General features: G+C 46.2%; 1 protein-coding gene across 7 annotated transcripts in view; it reads left to right on the top strand.

The window, feature by feature from the left end:
* The window catches only part of KLHL29 (kelch like family member 29), a 1,368,521-nt gene that overhangs the window by 1,266,215 nt on the left and 80,557 nt on the right, over window positions 1–21,749 (top strand). For all 7 annotated transcript variants that reach the window (XM_063915305.1, XM_063915307.1, XM_063915304.1 and 4 more), the window contains one exon: window positions 1,238–1,418. In XM_063915305.1, the coding sequence (XP_063771375.1) occupies window positions 1,238–1,418 (181 nt within the window). The remainder of the gene's footprint in view (window positions 1–1,237; window positions 1,419–21,749) is intronic.

The following is a 21,749-nucleotide window of genomic DNA, read 5'->3' as shown; positions in this document are numbered from 1 at the left end:
TGGGAGTGTTTGGAAAAACGCAGGAGTGTCCAAGCGTTTGCAGGGCGGGTGTCTGGCGTCAATTCCGGGACCAAAAAGTCTGAAGTGATCGCAGCGACTGAGTAAGTCCAGAGCTACTCAGAAACTGCAACAAACTTTTTTGTGCCGTCGGCTGCAAAAGCATTTGCACACTTGCAAAGCAATAATACACTCCCCCATAGGCGGTGACTATCTGATCGCTGCGCTGCAAAAAGTTGCTAGCGAGTGATCAACTCGGAATGACCCCCTTTCTGTCTGAAATAAACGATGTTGCCATGCAAGGAGTTATATCTTTTCTGTGCAGGGTGAATACTGTCTGCTTGTGCATGTAGCCCCCAAATGTTAACTTTATTTTTACACTGCAATTTAGTTTTTTTAGGTTGAACACACCCCACCCAAATCTAACTCTCTTTGCACATGTTACATCTGCCCCACCTGCAGTGCAACATGGATTTGCCCAGTTGCTTGCTTTTTGCTTTACTTACAAACATGAATCAGGCCCTAAATTCTACCACACCTACCTGATCTGGTAATCTACACCCATTATGTCACACTCATAATTGTACAACCGCAAGTATAAATTGCCAGGTCATTAGAGGCCAAACCCCATCTTCATTAGAGGCCACAACTCATCATCATTAAAGGCCACAATCCATCATCATTAGAGGCCACAACCTGTCATCATTAGAGGCCACAACCCATCATCATTAGAGGCTACAACCCGTCATCATTAGAGGCCACAACCCGACATCATTAGAGGCCACAACCCGTCATCATTAGAGGCCACAACCCGTCATCATTAGAGGCCACAACCCGTCATCATTAGAGGCCACAACCCGTCATCATTAGAGGCCACAACCCGTCATCATTAAAGGCCCCAATCCATCATCATTAGAGGCCACAACCCATCATCATTAAAGGCCACAATCCATCATCATTAGAGGCCACAACCCACCATCATTAGAGGCCACAACCCACCATCATTAGAGGCCACAACCCACCATCATTAGAGGCCACAACCCATCTTCATTAGAGGCCACAACCCATCATCATTAGAGGCCACAATCCATCATCATTAGGGCATGACTCTTGCTCTGAAAACCAGGACTTATCTGATGAAAATCAGGACTGTTGAAAGGGTAGGGGGGCAATGTATAGTAGACTGCTACAGTATGTAAAACATGACTCTTTCTCACTGTTCCATTCTCTTACATTTCAGGGGGCATGGAAGCTGGGGTTACTCTTGCCGATGTCTGGTGCTACATGTCCTTACTTGATAACTGGAATCTGGTCTCCAGGATGATTGTTCCGAGGTGTCGGCACAACAGCCTGGTGTATGATGGCAAAATCTACACAATAGGTGGCCTTGGTATAACTGGCAATGTTGACCATGTTGAAAGGTAAGTCCTGCGCTAGTAGCGTGACAGAAAATCGGCATTATAGCGGTCTATTAACTACTGCAGAGCAGTCTAAAATATGGACCTTCACCACATTGGTAGCATTTTTGGCTTGCCTCTTCGTGACCCTTATTTACTGTTTACTGTCCATGAACATGTTTTCTGATAAATATCCCTGTTTTGCGTGGAGGCTTATTACTATGGCAACTCTGTAGACAGTTGCCCACTGGTTCAATTTAAAAATACTGTAGACAGTTGCCCATTTGTTCAATTTGAAAATACTGTAGACAGTTGCCCATTGGTTAAATTTGAAAATACTGTGAACAGTTGTCCGTTGATTCCGTTTAAAAACAATATAGACATTTGCCCATTGGTTCAATTTAAAAACACTGTAGACAGTTGCCCGTTACATTACATCACACTGACCAGACTAAATCATTTTGTAGTTTCTTCTGATATTTCCAAACCCACTGGAGTTGTAGTACAGCATACCCTGGTCCCTGCCCCATTGGGGCTTCCAGACGTAATTCCCTACTACCCAAGCACAAATTAGGAACCTTTTTTTGTCAGAAGCCAATTAACCAACCATAATGTTTAATTAACTTGGCTGTAAACTCACTGAAGCATGGTGACGACCATACAAACGAAAACACAGAGATGGCCCTTCACTGGCCATCACACATGCGTAGAAGAGTAGAGTGGGTCCTTGGTAGTGGATAAAACAGCATTACCTCTTCATATACTGTAGGCTGCTGAGGCACTAGTTCCGAAACTGGCCAGTGATCACATAGTAGCCACATCCAGGGTTGGACTGGCCCATAGGGATACTTAATCCTTCTATTCAGTTGATACATGGGACATTTGGGGACATGTAACTATATATCGCTGGGAAAGGAATGGAGGTACTGTAGGACAGAAATGTGTCTTAGTGGGACATGACGCATCTAGAGCCATCCTGACAAATAAGTACTACAGGACCCTACATTTGCCCCTGTGGCAGCTGATCATTAATAGATGGTTCCGTTTGACAGATTTAGGATAACCATAAATATCTCATCCAGCCGCAGTATTTTATTTCTGGAGAGCCGGCGAATGTAGATGTTCCATCTGTGCTGTTCTAAACATTTTAATTAGTTAATATCAAAACTTTAGGTTACTGTATGGATTTTTTTCTTATGATCTCCCACTGCTTCCTCAAGGCCCCGTAAGAGGCTGCAAAGGAGTTAAAGTCTGTCCAATTAGGGCGTTTTTTACATAATATCCCACCGAGCCCTGGTTTCTATATCTTTGCATTACTCAACGGGGACACTGTAAACCTTTCTGATGGGATTTGCAAGGCTTGAAGTTATAATTAATCTGCAGTTATCTGTGCGGTGATTTATGAGCAGAGACAGCAGCGGAAAACACAGACTAATATTATACGTCCCATCTGGTTTATTCTTTGAGATCAAATATTTTTACAGAGAAAAAAAAAAGGCGGGGGTAATTGGATTTTCTAATCTGACTTTTTGATGTGCCAATGGCCATAAAATTGACATTCTGAACAAAATTATGCCACAAGGCAATTAGTGGAGGAAATTCACACATAACCTGCGTACTCGTTAAAGTTTCTTTTTTGTTAAGATTGTGAAGTGGATGTTAAAACCCCTAATGCTATAGAGTCCTTTGGGTCTGTATAGATTAAAGGTGATCATGATATAGGCATTTTATGAATGGAGTGGGCCTGTGGGCATCAGGAGCAGAGCCTGATGAAGACCCTATATGGCCCTTGGTGAGATAATGGTTTAGGATCCCTCTCTCCCTACAGCATGGGTTACACCACAATGGCCTACATTTTCTGTATCCTCTCTGGGAGAAGCTCGGAGAGGAGACACTGCTGGAGGCTTCCACCCCACCTGAGTAAACTGCTGTGATTCGCAGGTAGGGTGGGGTAAATGTAGCAATTTGCATCACTTAGCCCTGCCCCCAGCGCCACAAGTTTCCTGACTTTTTTTCCGCTCCTGCCTGCTTCACTAGGAAGCGGTGGGATGCAGTAAATTTGCGCGGGGGGGCGCCCTGGGCAGCAAAATACCTATATAAACTGGCAAAAAGGGGGCATAAGATGCCCAGGCACTGCCCTACCTAAAAAATCGGGAGTCAACCGTAACATCCGGGAGTATAGGCAAGTATGACTAGTCGGGGGCCTTCAGTGTTGGCTGGCACCTAATAGATGATCCAACACTGATCAGGTTCTAAGGACAGAAAAATTATCCTGGATTGGTGAAGACCTAAAATGATTTCTATTAAAGACAAAAATCTAAATTTTTTATTAAAGTTCTTGTCTAAGGGCTCAATTTAGCATGGAAGGCAGGTCCGATTGCGTTCGCATGCTGGGGCCTTTTGAAGTGTGCGCAAGCCCAGAAGCCGTACTGCGCGTGCGCACACTGAGATGTGACGGCATCTCAGATTTGCGAACGCCTCTGTCTGATTGACAGGCAGAGGCATTCGTCGTGGGGCGGGAGGGGTCATAGCGGCGGTGTTGTCCGGACAATTTGCGGTGCGTGGCGCGGCGGCTCAAAACATGGTGGGTAGCCATCTGCCTTAGCATTTATCTTTTATCTTTATATTTCTTGGGGACAATGCAGGGACGGTATCCAGACACTCTTTATGTGAAGTCTTGACAAAAGGGAGAGGATCCTTCAAATGTTGAACTCTAATATGTGTCTGCAGTGTAATTTCTATACAGAGAGTCTCTGAATGTTGTCCCTGCAGATAGATAGATAGATAGATAGATAGATAGATAGATAGATAGATAGATAGATAGATAGATAGATAGACATTGCACTGAGTTGACAAGATGATTATCTATGTATCCTGGTAACCGTAGATGACAACGGCCACTATAAACTCATTTTTAGAAAGTGATAATAATGTTCATGCATCTTATTTACTATTTAGTTAACACACTTTCCAGATAAAAGCAGAAGCATCCATGTATCCTGCAGCAGCTCCCGGAATAGAGGGTAATAACGTTAGCTGACAATTACAGTCTGAAGTTATTCTTTGTAAGATCAGCGTGACTTTTTCACTGAAACAATTGGCAATTCCATCCTGACAGCTGTGTCCTATCATGGGTGAAATCTCATTCTAGATGGTAAATCGAACAGCCACTGGTTGTCCCATTGACATTGTTCATCTCTGCAAGGTCCAAGTGACACCTACTGGTGAGGACGCTAGATCAGACTCTGCCTGGCTCCCAGACACAAGCTTGGCTGCTGCCTCTGTACTTGCTTGGCCCCATTCGATAGTGAATATTGCAATGAGCCAACCTAAAGAAAACATGCAGTAATAAAAGGCTTGGCTGTCCAGCCGGGGATGAGAAAAACACAATCTGTGGCATTCATTTCCTTTACACTTGCATTTTATAAGATGGAGGTCAAGAGTCTGTATTGCTTCCAGCACCTCAGGAGCTAGGCAGCCAGCATCGGCCATCTTGTTCTTGGCGTTTGTATCCTTTGGAAGCACTGTTGAATATTCCACCTTCTGCAGATTTAGCCAGCTCTTGAGGTGAAAACCAAGACAATATTTAGAACATTTTGTACCGGTGATATACATTTTACTGTCTGTTCGTTTTCTCAGTTGAAACAACATGTAGTTATTATAATTTTTTCAGGCAGCATAGAAAAATGTTACTCTTTGCAGATTTCTGCGTGGTTATTTTATTTTACAGTAAGTGTTAAACCCCTGGTCTAGCAAAAAAAAAATAACAATATATATAATAACATAAATATATTGTAAAATATATTATTTTATTCTGTGCATTCTAAGTGCGCTGAATAAAAGACCATGGCGTCTATTTACCAATAGTTGCCGCAAACATTGGTATTTTTAATTTTTGTAAGGCAGCTTTTCGCAGTGATACAAACACCAGTATTTATCAATACTTACCCTCCCCGGGAACCTCATCTGCGTCTTTCTTCTCTGAGATCTTTTTTCCCAGAGAGAAGCGCGATAGGGCTTTTAGCTGCTGATTACATAAATGGCTCTTGTCTGCGTGACAAAGAGAACCCCATATATTACAGCCTGCCTTCTTTAGTACCTGGGGATTTTACAGGTGAGAACAAAGGTTTTTTTTTCTACTCTATGAATTTGTGCAGCTGTACAGAGACCTATTATTACACTCTGTTCACAAAGCAGAACATTGTAGTGCTGTATCCCCCCCACCTCTTTGTACTGCGGCTCCTGACAATTAAGCCTAGTGGATGTGTGTGTTGTCCATGTGGTATGGAATATAGAGTGCAAATCATCAATGGTTGATGGTTCGCCGCCGCCATCAATGGTAGAGACAACACAATGCTCCCCCCCCCCTCCCCACTTAATGCCGGTTACGATGCTTAGCTCCACCCCCAACGGATCCTCGAAACCTGCCCCCAGGTTCTGATTGGCCAGCGGATTACTAATGCATAGCACAAGGATGACCATCGGTGGTTGAAACCTTCGATGGTTTACCTGTGAACGGTTTTATACCATCGAGGTGATCCTCCAGTGGTACCATCGATGATTAACCCACTGATGGCCATCTCTAGCCAGTGATGCCTATGTATGTCGGGAGAGAGAGACCGCAGAGTCCAGCGTCCTCTACATTCTATAAAGTGATAAAGAGAATCTGATTGGCTTTCATGTGTGACATCTCTAAGGTTCTTTTAGAAGCTTTAGTAAATCTGCTCCCCGGAGTGAGACTGCTGGTAGAGTGAAAGAGACAGCCTGGCTGGCCAGTTTATAGAGAATGGCCAGGAAGTGAGTTAGCACTCTGTGGGCGGGATGTATTAAGATACATTGCCGCCCCTCGCCGCTTACCGCAGCGATGTTGATCGCATATGTACTAACATTAGCGATCAATATCGCAATGTGAGGTGGTCTGCGGGGGGTCTCCGTCACCTCCCAGGGGTCTCCACACTGCCTGGACGCCGGGAAGCAGCAGCAGGCTGCCCCCGGCGCCTCCTCCTCCCCCCTGCAGCCGGAAGGACCTCTGGCTGCGTTGCTAGGGGGAGGAGGAGATTACATTCCGGGTCCAGGGCAGCCTGGAGGAAGGTAAGCCGGGGGGGAGGGGGGTCGGCGTCTGCGGTGGGGGCGGCGGGTTGCGGCGGTTGGCGATAAGAAGCCCATAGGCTTCTATAGGGTATCGCCATCCAGAGATGGCGATACCCTGGACGGCGAAAACGCGGCGGTAGGGTCTTAGTAAATTTGAAAATGCGGTAAAACCCCCGTTTTCGGGGGTTTTACCGCATTTTTCATTTAGTACATCCCGCCCTCTATGTGGCCGGAGCTTATAGTGTTGTTTTACTGCACAATTGCGAACAATTACAGTTCCCTTTATGCGGAACTAACATTGCTGGCTATAAACCCCTATTTGGTACCTAAACACGAATCACTGACTGAAAAGTGGCTCCCTGGGTAATATAGCTGTAACTGATACCGTATGTGTATTTGTATGTATATATATTATATGCTTGTGTACCTGGGTCTGATACTGATTGGAAAAGTGTAGGAAGCCATGTTACACCCTGGCTGTGCACACAAACCACACCGATAGGGTGATTTATCAAAGCTTGGAGAGAGACAGAGTAGAGAGCACCAACCAGGTGGTGGTATCGGGATCCCGGCGCTTGGGATACCTGTACGGTAAGAGCCCCAACAGCGGCATACCGGCACGTAGAATCCCGACATCTGCTAGTCATACTTGCCTACTTTTGAAAAAGCATGTCAGGGAGATTGTGAAAGTAACACCTATCAGTGCGGCCGTGTATGGCTACATCGGAGAGGCGTGTCATGAAAATGACTGACATCCAAATGTAAATGAGCCCCAAAGTTACTAAGATCTACTTGTTGAAGAAAAGACACGGATATTTCCAGGATCTGTTTGTGTATTGTGTTTTACTAGAGCTTCCATATACTGTAAGTGGCCACAAGAAATGTTATTTAAAATGAATGTAGCCATAGGGAAATGGCACTGATGATCCCATTTTAATGTATACTGTATATCTCTGATCTCCCCCCTCCCCCCCAAGAATGTAATAGCTACATAATGTAAGGTGCAATCAGGGAGATTGCTGGTCTATTCAGGGAGTCAGGGAGATTACTACTATTTCAGGAAGTCTCCTGCACAATGCAGGAGGGTAGGCAACTATGCTGCTTGGTATGCATGCTAACCCTCCCTACCCTCATTCTAACCCTCCCCTTAGTGCCTAACCCTCCCCCTCCCTCTTTAGTGCATAACTTTAACCCCCCACCTTACAGCCTATCTCTAACCCCCACCCCCCCACCCCACCCTAATGCAAACCCTCCCTCTTTAGTACCTAACTAACCCCCCTCCTCACAGCCTAAACCTTACCTCAAACCACCCGCGCAGCCTAAACCTAACCCTCCCCGGCATACTTACAATTTCCACAATATTATAAAAACAAAATATATACAGTATATCTTACTCTGGGGATTGTTACGACTCTGGGCATCAGTTTTTAATAATGAAAGAGATTACGTTAGACTTGGAAATCCACAGAGAGCAAATGTACTTGTAAAATACATTAATTTTAGTTTTATTTAAATGACTTATCATGGAGCACCCGTATTACATTATACAATATACAGAGCAATTCATCACTGTAATAGTTGCTGTGTCACATTAGAAATTAGGTTATTTGAGCATATTGTGGCTGATGTGGAGGGGAAGGTGCGCTCTCTTGTGTACTGTATATTGCGACAATCGCACTGGACATGAACGCTCTATCGTCTGAGGTGTGACTGCTCCCTTATTGCAAGATAAACACAAATATAGAGGAAAGGGGGGGGGGGGGGGCTTTAGTAATAGGGCTGCACCCTATTGCTAAAGATATTCAGAGGTATTATCATGATGAGGCTTCTAATACTATGCTGGAGGAAGAGAGATGCTGATGCACACTTCTAGTACTAAGAACACTGATAATAAGAACAATTTAGATAAACCCTCACAATTAACATGGAGTATAAGTAAAGTTCTTAGCACACATTTGCGCAAATATGCGGGCCCATGTACCGTGACCAGGTGACTTCATCACATGGGTCCCTAACATTCCTAATACTATCACATTATATAAATTTATCGAGGTCTTAAGGGGGGTACTCACGGAGCGATCGCTGCTTAAAATCTAAGCAATCTGACTAGATTGCTTAGATTTTAAGCAGCGATCACTCCGTGTGTACCCCTCACAGTGATAGCGATGCGCAGCCTCGCATATCGCTATTGCTGGTGCTAGATTGGCATGCAGGCCAATCTAGCAGGTCGCTCACTTCACCCGCTCGGTGAAATGAGCGCCCCCCCGTCTCCCCCCGCACGCTCAACACACATCGCGCTGTGCTGAGCGAACCGCTCAGCACACATCTCTCCCCAAATCGTGCCGTGAATACAGCCCTTTAACTTCCAATAGTGCCCTTATCAATGTGTGAAATGGAGAAACCTTGCTAATTAAAACACCTGAGGGTAAATAAACACCTCAACAATTATCCTTAATGAAAGAATGACACTGAAGCATTTATATAAGGGAAAAGGAAAGGTCAGCTTTATTTAATTAATTTAAATAACTATCTAAAGGGGGAAATTACAAGGATAGATCAAGTATGGTGGCGAAGACAGAACGGCCCCACTCAGCAGTATCACCATCTGCAAACGTCCTCCACCTAGATGGGAGTCCCACTGCCAACCCATCACCCAACTCAAGGTATCCACCTCCCAAACCAATGACATGAAAGGTCCACCTGGAACGGTGGTGCCGCTGACCCCAGTAGTTTAGAATCAGCCTCACCTGGGTACTGGTTGGGAGAGCACCTCAAGCTCTGAAGGCAGATAGCGACTGCTACCATTCTTTCCCACTACAGATGAAGCCAAAACATTTAAACTATGGAAGAGGGGGAATCTCTTTCAGAAATTGCATCCACAAAATGGAGAATGGCACAGATCCACAAAATGGCCGCAAACACCCGCCTCCAATACCTAACCATTGGCTACAAAACCTGCCTTCTCCAAAACCGGCTAACAACTTAATCCTTGCAGAATCAGGAGCATCCCCACATCTACTGGGGGTTTAAGCTCCATCATGCATAAGGAATGCATACGGTCTCCCTTCTCAGAAATTGAGTGCACAGAAGAACACATTCTGGCCATATCTATATTTAGGGCCAGAGAGGTGCCAAAATTCAATAAGTGCGTGTCCACGCAAATGCTATCACACACAGACTACAAAATATATGCATGGGAAAGCCGTATTATTAGTGTGTGGTCAGATTAATCGTAGCACTGTGTAGCAGGGGCGGGGACACGATGACGGTATCATGTCATCACGCCCACTTCACCTACTTTCTTGTGGCACGCCCCCAGCTTTGCCACCTCCTCCAGTTGGATGTGATATTATGACACGCCTCTCAGACTGAGCAGTACACGCCCTTTTCTTAATAATGAGTATCTCCCAGCTGTCCAGATTTAGCGAGTACCAATTCCAGGACAGCTGTGAAATGTGTGCAGCTAATGGGTTCCCACTCACTTCTAGGCAGAAGGTACATGCAGCATTAAAAGGGTGATTTCAAAGGATGGGGCTGAGGCATATTCAGAACAGGGAGCATGATAACATCACTGAGTGTGTTACCACTCCCTGAGGTTTGCGCTAAGATAGTCTTAAATTCCATCGGACCCCTTGTTCTTCCATGTACTGCATCAATAGGGACACGCAGCAACCACTCATCACTACTCTGCAGAGGATCTTTGAATGGAACATGCGTGCCACCTGCCCAGCCAATCAGGACAATGCAGTCACAATTCTATTGGCAGGACAGAGCCTTCAACCCTTGACTGTCCTGCTTAAATTGACACAGTTGAGAGATATGCTTTTCATGATGGTTCAGGGGGCATTCAGTTGCTTTGGAAGTGCTGGGCCCTCCCCCAATGGGGCCTGCAAATAAAAGGTGGGAAGGCACGGACTTGCTGTATCCATTTACGATCAGAAACGGCCATTACCTCAACCGCTTCCCCGGTTACCTGCGACAAAGGCACTGCCACTTAAATCCTGTGAATGGTTACATTTATTTTAGCAATATAATCCTTCAAAAGAGCAGTTTATGCCGATCTTAAATGAGTAATTATATTTAACTAGGAATCATATCAGTGCTTATGAGAATTCCATCCCAAATATTCTCTCTCTGCTTTGTGGATTTTCAATTTCGGAGAAACAATCAAGACATTATTGAGGAACGAGCGGACTAATGCCACTGAGATGAGAATCATTAGTAAGTGTTAAACTGTTGATGTGTATTACTCAATGAGGCCCTCGGCGTGTGGGAAGAAGCTGGGTTCTTTCAGCAATATAAATAAATAAATACATCTTTCTACTTTCACGCTAATGGGATTTGCAGGCTGTTTTGTTCCCTTTTTCCAGTGACTATTACAAGCATTCTGGCAAATTCCTGCTGGAAATTGCTTTTAAATACAACACTGGGATGCCCAGTCCGGCGTTTTGCCTTACTGTATCTGCTGTTTTAGTGTTTTGTGTCTTTGGTACCGTGGAGGACGGTGTGCTCTAAACACAAACTCAAATCCCAAATCCATTCAGACTGCTCAGTGTTTCTATTTTCATTACATACCATTTCTTTTATTTGACGCTTTCAAGGCGTATGGTTCCCCAGTGTTAGTAGCTAGCAGTTTCCTTAAAGGTCTTTGTGGGAGATGATACAGAATGCTGCCTCCTAGTATTTCTGTGTCGAAACAGATGGGCCGGCTTGTTGGCGCGTCTACCAACACCCGGGTATCTTTTTATAAAGCTGCGATATCGAAGTTCTGCTGTTATTTTGGGGATAAATTAAGATAATTCTAAACCGTGTCTTGGGGGGTCATTCCGAGTTGTTCGCTCAGTAAATTTCTTCGCATCGCAGCGATTTTCCGCTTAGCGCGCATGCGCAATGTCCGCACTGCGACTGCGCCAAGTAAATTTGCTATGCAGTTAGGAATTTTACTCACGGTTTTTTCCTCGTTCTGGTGATCGTAATGTGATTGACAGGAAGTGGGTGTTTCTGGGCGGAAACTGTCCGTTTTATGGGAGTGTGTGAAAAAACGCTACCGTTTCTGGGAAAAACGCGGGAGTGGCTGGAGAAACGGAGGAGTGTCTGGGCGAACGCTGGGTGTGTTTATGACGTCAAACCAGGAACGACAAGCACTGAACTGATCGCAGATGATGAGTAAGTCTCGAATTACTCAGAAACTGCACAGAGATGTCTTATCGCAATATTGCGAATCTTTCGTTCGCAATTTTAATATGCTAAGATTCACTCCCAGTAGGCAGCGGCTTAGCGTGTGCAAAGCTGCTAAAAGCAGCTTGCGAGCGAACAACTCGGAATGACCCCCCTTGTACGCTGCCCTTTGCTAAAAATAGTGCCGAGCACTTTAACACCGCATTAATGCAGAGTAAAATAACATTTTCACCTACGCAGATTCGCTGTTGAAGAAGATAAGCTGTTGAAAAAGGAAAGTTATTTCAATACACGCTGTTCTTTTTATGTTTGTTTATTATTGTCAATATATTTCTAAGCAATGTAGGCAGTTTGCTTTTTCTTTTATGTTGAAAATGACTTCTCAGGGTATATTTACTAACAGTATTTTCTCTGACGTCCTAGTGGATGCTGGGGACTCCGTAAGGACCATGGGGAATAGACGGGCTCCGCAGGAGACTGGGTACTCTAAAAGAAAGATTAGGTACTATCTGGTGTGCACTGGCTCCTCCCTCTATGCCCCTCCTCCAGACCTCAGTTAGAATCTGTGCCCGGCCAGAGCTGGATGCACCTAGTGGGCTCTCCTGAGCCTGCTAGTAAAGAAAGTAATGTTAGGTTTTTTATTTTCAGTGAGATCTGCTGGCAACAGACTCACTGCTACGTGGGACTGAGGGGAGAGAAGCAAACGTACCTGTTCACAGCTAGGTTGCGCTTCTTAGGCTACTGGACACCATTAGCTCCAGAGGGTTCGAACACAGGCAAAGGTCCTCGGTCGTTCGTTCCCGGAGCCGCGCCGCCGCCGCCGCCCCCCCTCGCAGAGGGGCCTTCTTCCTCAGCACACCAGCGCCATTTCTCTTTACAGCTCCGCTGGAAGGACGCTCCCCAGGCTCTCCCCTGCAGTCTCCTGGCACTAAGAGGGTAAAAAGAGAGGGGGGGCACATAAATTTAGGCAAAAGGTGTATTGATACAGCAGCTATTGGGAAAAATTCACTTCTGGTAGTGTGTATCCCTGTGTATATAGCGCTGTGGTGTGTGCTGGCATACTCTTTCTCTGTCTCCCCATAGACCTTGTGGGGTCCTGTCCTCAGTCAGAGCATTCCCTGTGTGTGTGCTGTGTGTCGGTACGGCTGTGTCGACATGTTTGATAAGGAGGGTTACGTGGAGGCGGAGCAAGTGCAGATAAATGTGGTGTCGCCCCCGTCGGTGCCGACACCTGATTGGATGGATATGTGGAAGGTCTTAAATGACAATGTAAACTCATTACATAAGAGATTTGATTATGTTGCTGCCGGGGGACAGCCGGGCTCTCAACCCGGGCCTGCCCAGGCGCCTCAGAGGCCGTCAGCGTCTCAAAAACGCCCACTATCTCAGTTGGTTGACACAGATGTCGACACGGAGTCCGACTCCAGCGTCGACGAGGATGAGGCACTATTACAGCCCAAAATGACTAAGGCCATCCGATACATGATTATTGCAATGAAAAATGTATTACACATTTCAGAGGCTGACCCTGTCCCTGACAAGAGGGTAAATATGTTTGGGGAGAAAAAGCAGCCAGTGACTTTTCCCCCGTCACATGAATTAAATGAGTTATGTGAAAAAGCGTGGTCTTCCCCTGATAAGAAAGTGGTGATTCCCAAGAGAATACTAATGGCGTACCCTTTCCCGCCAACGGATAGGTTGCGCTGGGAATCCTCCCCTAGGGTTGACAAGGCCCTGACGCGCTTATCTATAAGAGTGGCCCTGCTGTCTCAGGATACGGCCGCCCTAAAGGAACCTGCGGATAGGAAGCAGGAAGGTATCTTGAAGTCTGTGTATACACACTCTGGTACTCTACTGAGACCGGCTATTGCTTCAGCTTGGATGTGCAGTGCTGTTGCAGCATGGACAGATACTCTGTCAGAGGGGTTGGATACCCTGGACAGGGATACCGTATTGCTAACACTTAGCCATATTAAAGATGTCGTCTTATATATGCGGGATGCCCAGAGGGACATTTGCCTGCTGGGCTCTCGAATAAATGCAATGTCCATTTCTGCCAGGAGGGTCTTATGGACTCGGCAATGGACAGGGGATGCCGACTCTAAAAAACACATGGAGGTTTTGCCTTATAAGGGTGAGGAATTGTTTGGGGACGGTCTCTCGGACCTCGTATCCACAGCGACAACTGGAAAGTCGACTTTCTTGCCACAGGTTTCCTCACAGCCTAAGAAAGCACCGTATTACCAAATGCAGTCCTTTCGTTCTCAAAAAAGCAAGAGAGTCAGAGGTGCATCCTTTCTTGCCAGAGGCAGGGGTAGAGGAAAGAAGCTGCACCATGCAGCCAGTTCTCAGGAACAAAAGTCCTCCCCTGCTTCCACTAAGTCCACCGCATGACGCTGGGGCTCCACAGGCGGAGCCAGGAGCGGTGGGGGCGCGTCTCCGAAATTTCTGCAACCAGTGGGTTCGCTCACAAGTGGATCCTTGGGCTATACAAATTGTATCTCAGGGATACAAGCTGGAATTCTAAGTGACGCCCCCTCACCGTTACCTAAAATCCGCCTTGCCAGCTTCTCCCACGGGGAGGGAGATAGTCCTGACGGCTATTCACAAGCTGTACCTCCAGCAAGTGATAATAATGGTACCCCCCTTCAGCAGGGAAGGGGTTACTATTCCACACTGTTTGTGGTACCGAAACCGGGCGGTTCGGTAAGACCCATTCTAAATTTAAAATCCTTGAACATTTACATGAAAAAGTTCAAGTTCAAAATGGAATCGCTCAGAGCGGTCATTGCCAGCCTGGAAGAGGGGGATTTTATGGTATCTCTGGACATCAAGGATGCGTACTTGCATGTCCCCATTTATCCGCCTCACCAGGAGTACCTCAGGTTTGTGGTACAGGACTGTCATTGCCAATTCCAGACGTTGCCGTTTGGTCTATCCACGGCACCGAGAGTCTTTACCAAGGTAATGGCGGAGATGATGGTACTTCTCCGGAAGCAAGGAGTTAGTTATCCCGTACTTGGACGATCTCCTCATAAAGGCGAGGTCCAGAGAGCAGTTGTTGGTCAGCGTAGCACACTCTCAGGAAGTGTTGCTACGGCATGGCTGGATTCTGAATATTCCAAAGTCGCAGCTGATTCCTACGAAGCGTCTGCCCTTCCTGGGCATGATTCTGGACACAGAACAGAAGAAGGTATTTCTCCCGGAGGAGAAGGCTCAGGAGTTAGTGACCATGGTCAGGGATCTCCTGAAACCAAAGCAGGTGTCGGTGCATCACTGCACGCGAGTCCTGGGAAAGATGGTAGCGTCATACGAAGCCATTCCTTTCGGCAGGTTCCATGCCAGGATCTTTCAGTGGGATCTGTTGGACAAGTGGTCCGGATCGCATCTTCAAATGCATCGGCTGATCGCCCTGTCTCTTCTGTGGTGGCTGCAGAGTGCTCATCTTCTCAAGGGCCGCAGGTTCGGCATACAGGACTGGGTCCTGGTGACCACGGATGCAAGCCTCCGCGGATGGGGGGCAGTCACTCAGGGAAGAAACTTCCAGGGGCTGTGGTCAAGTCAGGAGACTCGTCTGCACATAAACATACTGGAATTAAGGGCCATATACAACGAGTCAAACGGAGCCCCTGCTTTGAGACCAACCAGTGCTGATTCAGTCAGACAACATCACGGCAGTCGCCCATGTAAACCGACAGGGCGGCACAAGAAGCAGGGTGGCGATGGCGGAAGCCACAAGGATTCTTCGTTGGGCGGAGAATCACGTACAAGCACTGTCAGCAGTGTTCATTCCGGGAGTGGACAACTGGGAAGCAGACTTCCTCAGCAGGCACGACCTCCACCCGGGAGAGTGGGGACTTCATCAAGAAGTCTTCGAGCAGATTGCAAATCGGTGGGAACGGCATGATGGCGTCCCGCCTAAACAAAAAGCTAAAAAAATATTGCACCAGGTCAAGGGACTCTCAGGCGATAGCTGTGGATGCACTGGTAACTCCGTGGGTGTTCCAGTCGGTATATGTGTTCCTCCTCTTCCTCTCATACACAAGGTACTGAGAATAGTAAGAAAAAGAGGAGTGAGAACGATACTCATTGTTCCGGATTGGCCAAGAAGGACTTGGTACCCAGAACTTCAAGAGATGGTCACAGAGGACCCATGGCCTCTGCCTCTCAGACAGGACCTGTTGCAGCTGGGGCCCTGTCTGTTCCAAGACTTACCGCGGCTGCGTTTGACGGCATGGCGGTTGAACGCCGGATCCTAGCGGAAACGGGTATACCGGATGAAGTAATTCCTACGCTGATAAGAGCTAGGAAGGATGTGACAGCAAAGCATTATCACCGCATATGGCGGAAATATGTTGCTTGGTGTGAGGCCAGGAAGGCCCCTACAGAGGACTTCCAGTTGGGTCGTTTTCTGCATTTCCTACAGTCAGGAGTGACTATGGGCCTCAAATTAGGGTCCATAAAGGTTCAGATCTCGGCCCTATCCATTTTCTTTCAAAAAGAACTGGCTTCACTGCCTGAGGTTCAGACGTTTGTAAAGGGAGTGCTGCATATTCAACCTCCTTTTGTGCCACCAGTGGCACCTTGGGATCTTAACGTTGTGTTGGATTTCCTGAAATCCCACTGGTTTGAGCCACTTAAGACCGTGGAGCTAAAATATCTCACGTGGAAAGTGGTCATGCTATTGGCCTTAGCTTCGGCTAGGCGTGTGTCAGAATTGGCGGCTTTGTCATGTAAAAGCCCCTATCTGATCTTCCATATGGACAGGGCAGAATTGAGGACTCGTCCCCAATTTCTCCCTAAGGTGGTATCATCGTTTCATTTGAACCAACCTATTGTGGTGCCTGCGGCTACTAGGGACTTGGAGGATTCCAAGTTGCTGGACGTAGTCCGGGCTTTGAAAATGTATGTTTCCAGAACGGCGGGAGTCAGAAAGTCTGACTCGCTGTTTATTCTGTATGCAGCCAACACGGTTGGCGCTCCTGCTTCGAAGCAGACTATTGCTCGCTGGATCTGTAGCACGATTCAGCTGGCTCACTCTGCGGCTGGATTGCCGCATCCAAAATCAGTAAAAGCCCATTCCACAAGGAAGGTGGGCTCTTCTTGGGCGGCTGCCCGAGGGGTCTCGCATTTACAGCTTTGCCGAGCTGCTACTTGGTCGGGTTCAAACACATTTGCTAAGTTCTACAAGTTTGATACCCTGGCTGAGGAGGACCTTGAGTTTGCTCATTCGGTGCTGCAGAGTCGTCCGCACTCTCCCGCCCGTTTGGGAGCTTTGGTATAATCCCCATGGTCCTTACGGAGTCCCCAGCATCCACTAGGACGTCAGAGAAAATAAGAATTTACTCACCGGTAATTCTATTTCTCGTAGTCCGTAGTGGATGCTGGGCGCCCGTCCCAAGTGCGGACTTCTTCTGCAATACGTGTATATAGTTATTGCTTACTAAAGGGTTATTATTATGAGCCATCCGTTGATTGAGGCTCAGTTGTTGTTCATACTGTTAACTGGGTATGGTTATCACAGGTTATACGGTGTGATTGGTGTGGCTGGTATGAGTCTTACCCTGGATTCCAAATCCTTTCCTTGTAGTGTCAGCTCTTCCGGGCACAGTTTCCCTAACTGAGGTCTGGAGGAGGGGCATAGAGGGAGGAGTCAGTGCACACCAGATAGTACCTAATCTTTCTTTTAGAGTGCCCAGTCTCCTGCGGAGCCTGTCTATTCCCCATGGTCCTTACGGAGTCCCCAGCATCCACTACGGACTACGAGAAATAGAATTACCAATGAGTAAATTCTTATTTTTTAAAAAAATTTTTAGGGGATTTTTAGTCGATTTGCAGATGATTTACTAAAGGCAAAACCGACTGTAAATCGACCTAAAATCCCACTTTAGAACACTTTACAACATCAACCTAAACATCGATGTTTTAACAGTGTGAAATTCAGAAAACCGGTATTTACTGATGGTTGGTTTTTAAAACGATTAAAAAAACCACTGAAAATCCCCACATCAAAGTCGCCCAAACAATAGACCTGCCTGCGGAAGTCGTGTTTGGGAGAAGCTCTGCACATACCTGTATCAGAAGCTTCTGTAGTGTAAAAACAGTCAAAAAGTTAACAAATGGTGTGGGGTCCCCCCAAAAAAACATAACCAGCACCAGGCTCATCGTTTGCCGTTCTGGAAATACAGTTTGAAAAACGCGTAGGGATCCCCTGTATTTACATCTACCAACACCAGGCTCGACCAGACTCCATGTAATGCCACAGCAGCTGGACACACATGACAGGGTCCCCCTGCCAGAGCCTTTTCATCCTTAAACGGATGACCCCAGCCTTGGAAATCCTCATAAAGTGGGGACCACCACAAAAAAGGGATCCCACCTCCCAAGGATACCCCTGGGCTAGTGTGAAGCCCTGGCTATACCCTGCACGCCTGTGTACGGTGGGATTACAGGTCCAAGCCAGGCAGCCCTGGCTTGCCGGTACTTGGAGAACCCCAAGTACCAGCAAGTACGGACAGTAAGGGCCCACTGGCACCTATAGTCTCCCTGTAAAGGAATAAACAAAAAAACATAGTACAAGCATACCTAATGTTGTCATATTGTAATAGAACACACATTCTCACCACTCACACTACATACTCACCTCGGTCACGGTGCTGGTTGGTCTTCTTCATCAGTAGGATCCGGGTCTTGGGGAAAAAAATGCTATATACTGAGCCCACGGAAAAGTACTGTACACTACTGTACAGCCCACGAGCCCAGCGCTAGTTACACTTGTTTTTGTTTGTTTTTTTCATCTTAAGCTTTTTAACTTTTTAAAATATTTTTACATTACTGCTATCTTACATTGCTGTCTCTGCAGCATGATGATGTCGTGAGTAAAGACACACTTCTGCAGCTCTCCAGAGTCCTTTGATGATTTCCACATAAACCACTTTACATAGATTTTCCTCTCTTACTCACTGTTTTTTTGCTTGGCTCATGTGAAAAACTCACTTTACTCCAGCAGGAGTTAAAAAGCAAAACTGTGTTTCACCATTCGCCTGCATGCTAAATGTATTACTCAGACACAAAAACAAAGTGACTGTTTTAAAATCTGTAGCTAGAGGGGAGGTCCAAGTAGGATATCCGGGGATGTGATATCCCTCATTCTCGTATGCTCAGTGAGGGCGGGGATGTTACAAATCGCATCAACAAACCCCCAGAAACCCACTACCGTAGCCTGGAGGATAGTCTAATCTTTACCCATTCTGGAGTCTCCCGGACAGTAGACTACACTTGGCAAACATGGTACATAAGCCACGCAGGATCACATATCACATATAAATAACCCAATCTTGCCTCTGCTTGCCCGTTGATTATGAACAGGTGATGATCACTGAGTAATTAGAAATCCCTGGAATTAATCTCTCATTTACTTGCCGACATTCTGTCTGCCGCCTTTGGGAGGGAGCAGTCAGGTCGGCACTGTGGGGAGCATTAATTAGCATGGGGGAAATGTGATGCTGAATAGGGGGGTGACAATGTGATTACATCATCATGAACCCCCCCTCGCTGCACAATGCCGAGTTTACAGCCAATGTGAGGGAGGGGGCGGGGCCACATTGATTCAGAGCAGTTCGTATCATAGGACCCCTCCCGGACCGCCTCCTGTGCTGGTACTTCCTTCTTGTGCACAACTGCTGGTGGCCCAGGCAATGCAGGCTGAGCACCTATCTGCATTCGGGTGGATCATAGTGTCAACAGTAACCAGGTCGACAGTCATTAGGTTAACCACTATTGGTCGACAGTGACTAGGTCAACACCTGAAATAGGTCAACACGGTCATTAGGTCGACATGGAGAAAGGTCGACATGAGTTTATTTATTTTTGGTGTTGTTTTCTTCGTAAAGTGACCGGGAACCCCAATTAGGTCACTATTCCCAAATGTAGTCCACGTGGATTGTAAAGTATGAAAACGTTGAAAAAAAAAATGAAAAGAGTAAAAAACTCAGGTTGAACTTTTCATGTGTCGATCTTTGCCATGTCGATTTAGAGACCATCTCGACCTAGTGACCATGTCGACATAATGCATGTCGACCAATAGTGGTCGACCTAATGAGTTTCAGCCTAAGTGCTGTCGACCTAAAGACCGGATCCCCTGCATTTACCTCGAGATAGCAACAGAAATCAGAGCAAAAGTCTGAGTATATACTGCATGTGCCAGTGCCCTGCACTGTTTGTGGTGTATAAATATGAAGCATTGCTCATTGTGATAAATATACCCAGCTGCTGCTGACGGAAGCCTCCACTCTACAGATCGATCCGTCAGTCACTATTCATCTGGTACTGTGCCTCTTTCCATACACAGTATTAATGCACAGATCAATACGGTGCGCAGTGGAGGATATTGCTCATCTTTCGCTGCAGAATCCAGACTTTTGAGTCTTTCTGACTATCAATAACATTGTCTTGCTGTGTTGCTGACATTGTAAAGAAGACTGGAGTTTAGGTGAGGCCTCTATTGGCGACACCGGTATATGTGGATTGTAAGCTTTTGTCAGACATGCTAATAATAAAAAATAAAAAAAAGAACTTGAATTGTTTCCTTGATATTAGCACAAACACGGAAGAGAACCAGTACATAGCGGTTTAGGGCGGTTACATGGACCGTCGGTTAGATAAGGCCGGAGGTTGATGTAACCCATAGTAATCAGTCATATTCTGATGGTTTTAGTATCGTTTAGAAGATTAAGGTAAATATGTGTTTGGTGCTGTATACTGATTGCTGCTGTCCCATTTATATAGATGCTGCAGTATATAGCTGATTGCCTAGAACTGTGTTTCTCAAACTCAGTCCTCCCTTAGCAGTGCATGTTTTCAAGGTGTCCTCAAAAACAATTAGCAACACCTGTAGATCTACTGTGCTAGTCAATACAGCTGTTCTCCAGATGGAGATCTGGAAAATGCACACCATCATGGTTCTGTGAGGTCCCGGTTTAAGAAATATTGGCCTGGGAAATAATTTTGTAGAAAACCAGTGATCACCGTACCTAAGAGAATGACAGCGGGGCGACTGAGTGATAGTCAGCTCCCATGCAGAACTGGCTAGCAACAGTAAGATGTATCTAATTATTTGTGCCACCATGATCCTTCTTGAATAGGTTTCCCTGTGATTTGCAAATATTTCCTCCCTTTAGTAGAATCCCTATCTCCGGTGGTTTGCCCCTGTGAAAGCTCCGTTTTCACCCCCCTATTCCGGTAAATCCTGCACTTGCATCTGAAAACCACTAAATAATAACCTAGAAGCAGATAAATGAGTAATTTTTTAACTCAGGGGCGCAACAAGGGGGTGGGGGTGTCCAATGTACCCAGACCTTATTGTAAAACTTACTAAACTTGCATGGTATGTGTGAATCATATATACAGATGGGTATCCGTTCACATGGTCGACCATGTTATGGTCGACAGTCATTACGTCGACCACTATTGTTCGACATTGACATGGTCGACATGGACACATGGTCGACACATGAAAATGGTCGACACGTGAAAAGGTCGACATGAGTTTTTTTACTTTTTTTTCTTTTGGGGAACTTTTCCATACTTTACGATCCACATGGACTACGATTGGACCGGTAAAGTGTGCCGAGCGAAGCTGTAGCGGAGCGAAGGCACCATGCCCGAAGCATGGCGAGCGAAGCGGTGCACTAATTGGGGTTCCCAGTCACTTTACGCAAAAAACGACACCAAAAAAAGTAAAAAAAAACTCATGTCGACCTTTTCATATGTCGACCTTTCGTGTATCGACCTTTTCATGTGTCGACCATGTGTCCATGTCGACCATGTCAATGTCGACCAATAGTGGTCGACCTAATGACTGTCGACCATAACATGGTCGACCATTCATACCGGAACCATACAGATGTAACCTCATACACCTGGCCTCAATGTGCCATGCGGTACAGGAAGCCAAGTGCGAATGAACAGCACCACACGGTACCTGGCGTGCCAAGAAGGGCCGTTTGGCCCAATTGCATATCTGAAGAGGCTGGTGGCCTGATTCTGATTTGGAGGTAAAGCAAAAAAAAACAAAAAAAAGTAATT

Source organism: Pseudophryne corroboree, chromosome 4, assembly GCF_028390025.1.
Source record: "Pseudophryne corroboree isolate aPseCor3 chromosome 4, aPseCor3.hap2, whole genome shotgun sequence".
NCBI classification, from domain to species: domain Eukaryota; kingdom Metazoa; phylum Chordata; class Amphibia; order Anura; family Myobatrachidae; genus Pseudophryne; species Pseudophryne corroboree.
The sequence above is the reverse complement of the archived record's forward strand: the minus strand, read 5'-3'. Positions and strand labels throughout refer to the sequence as shown.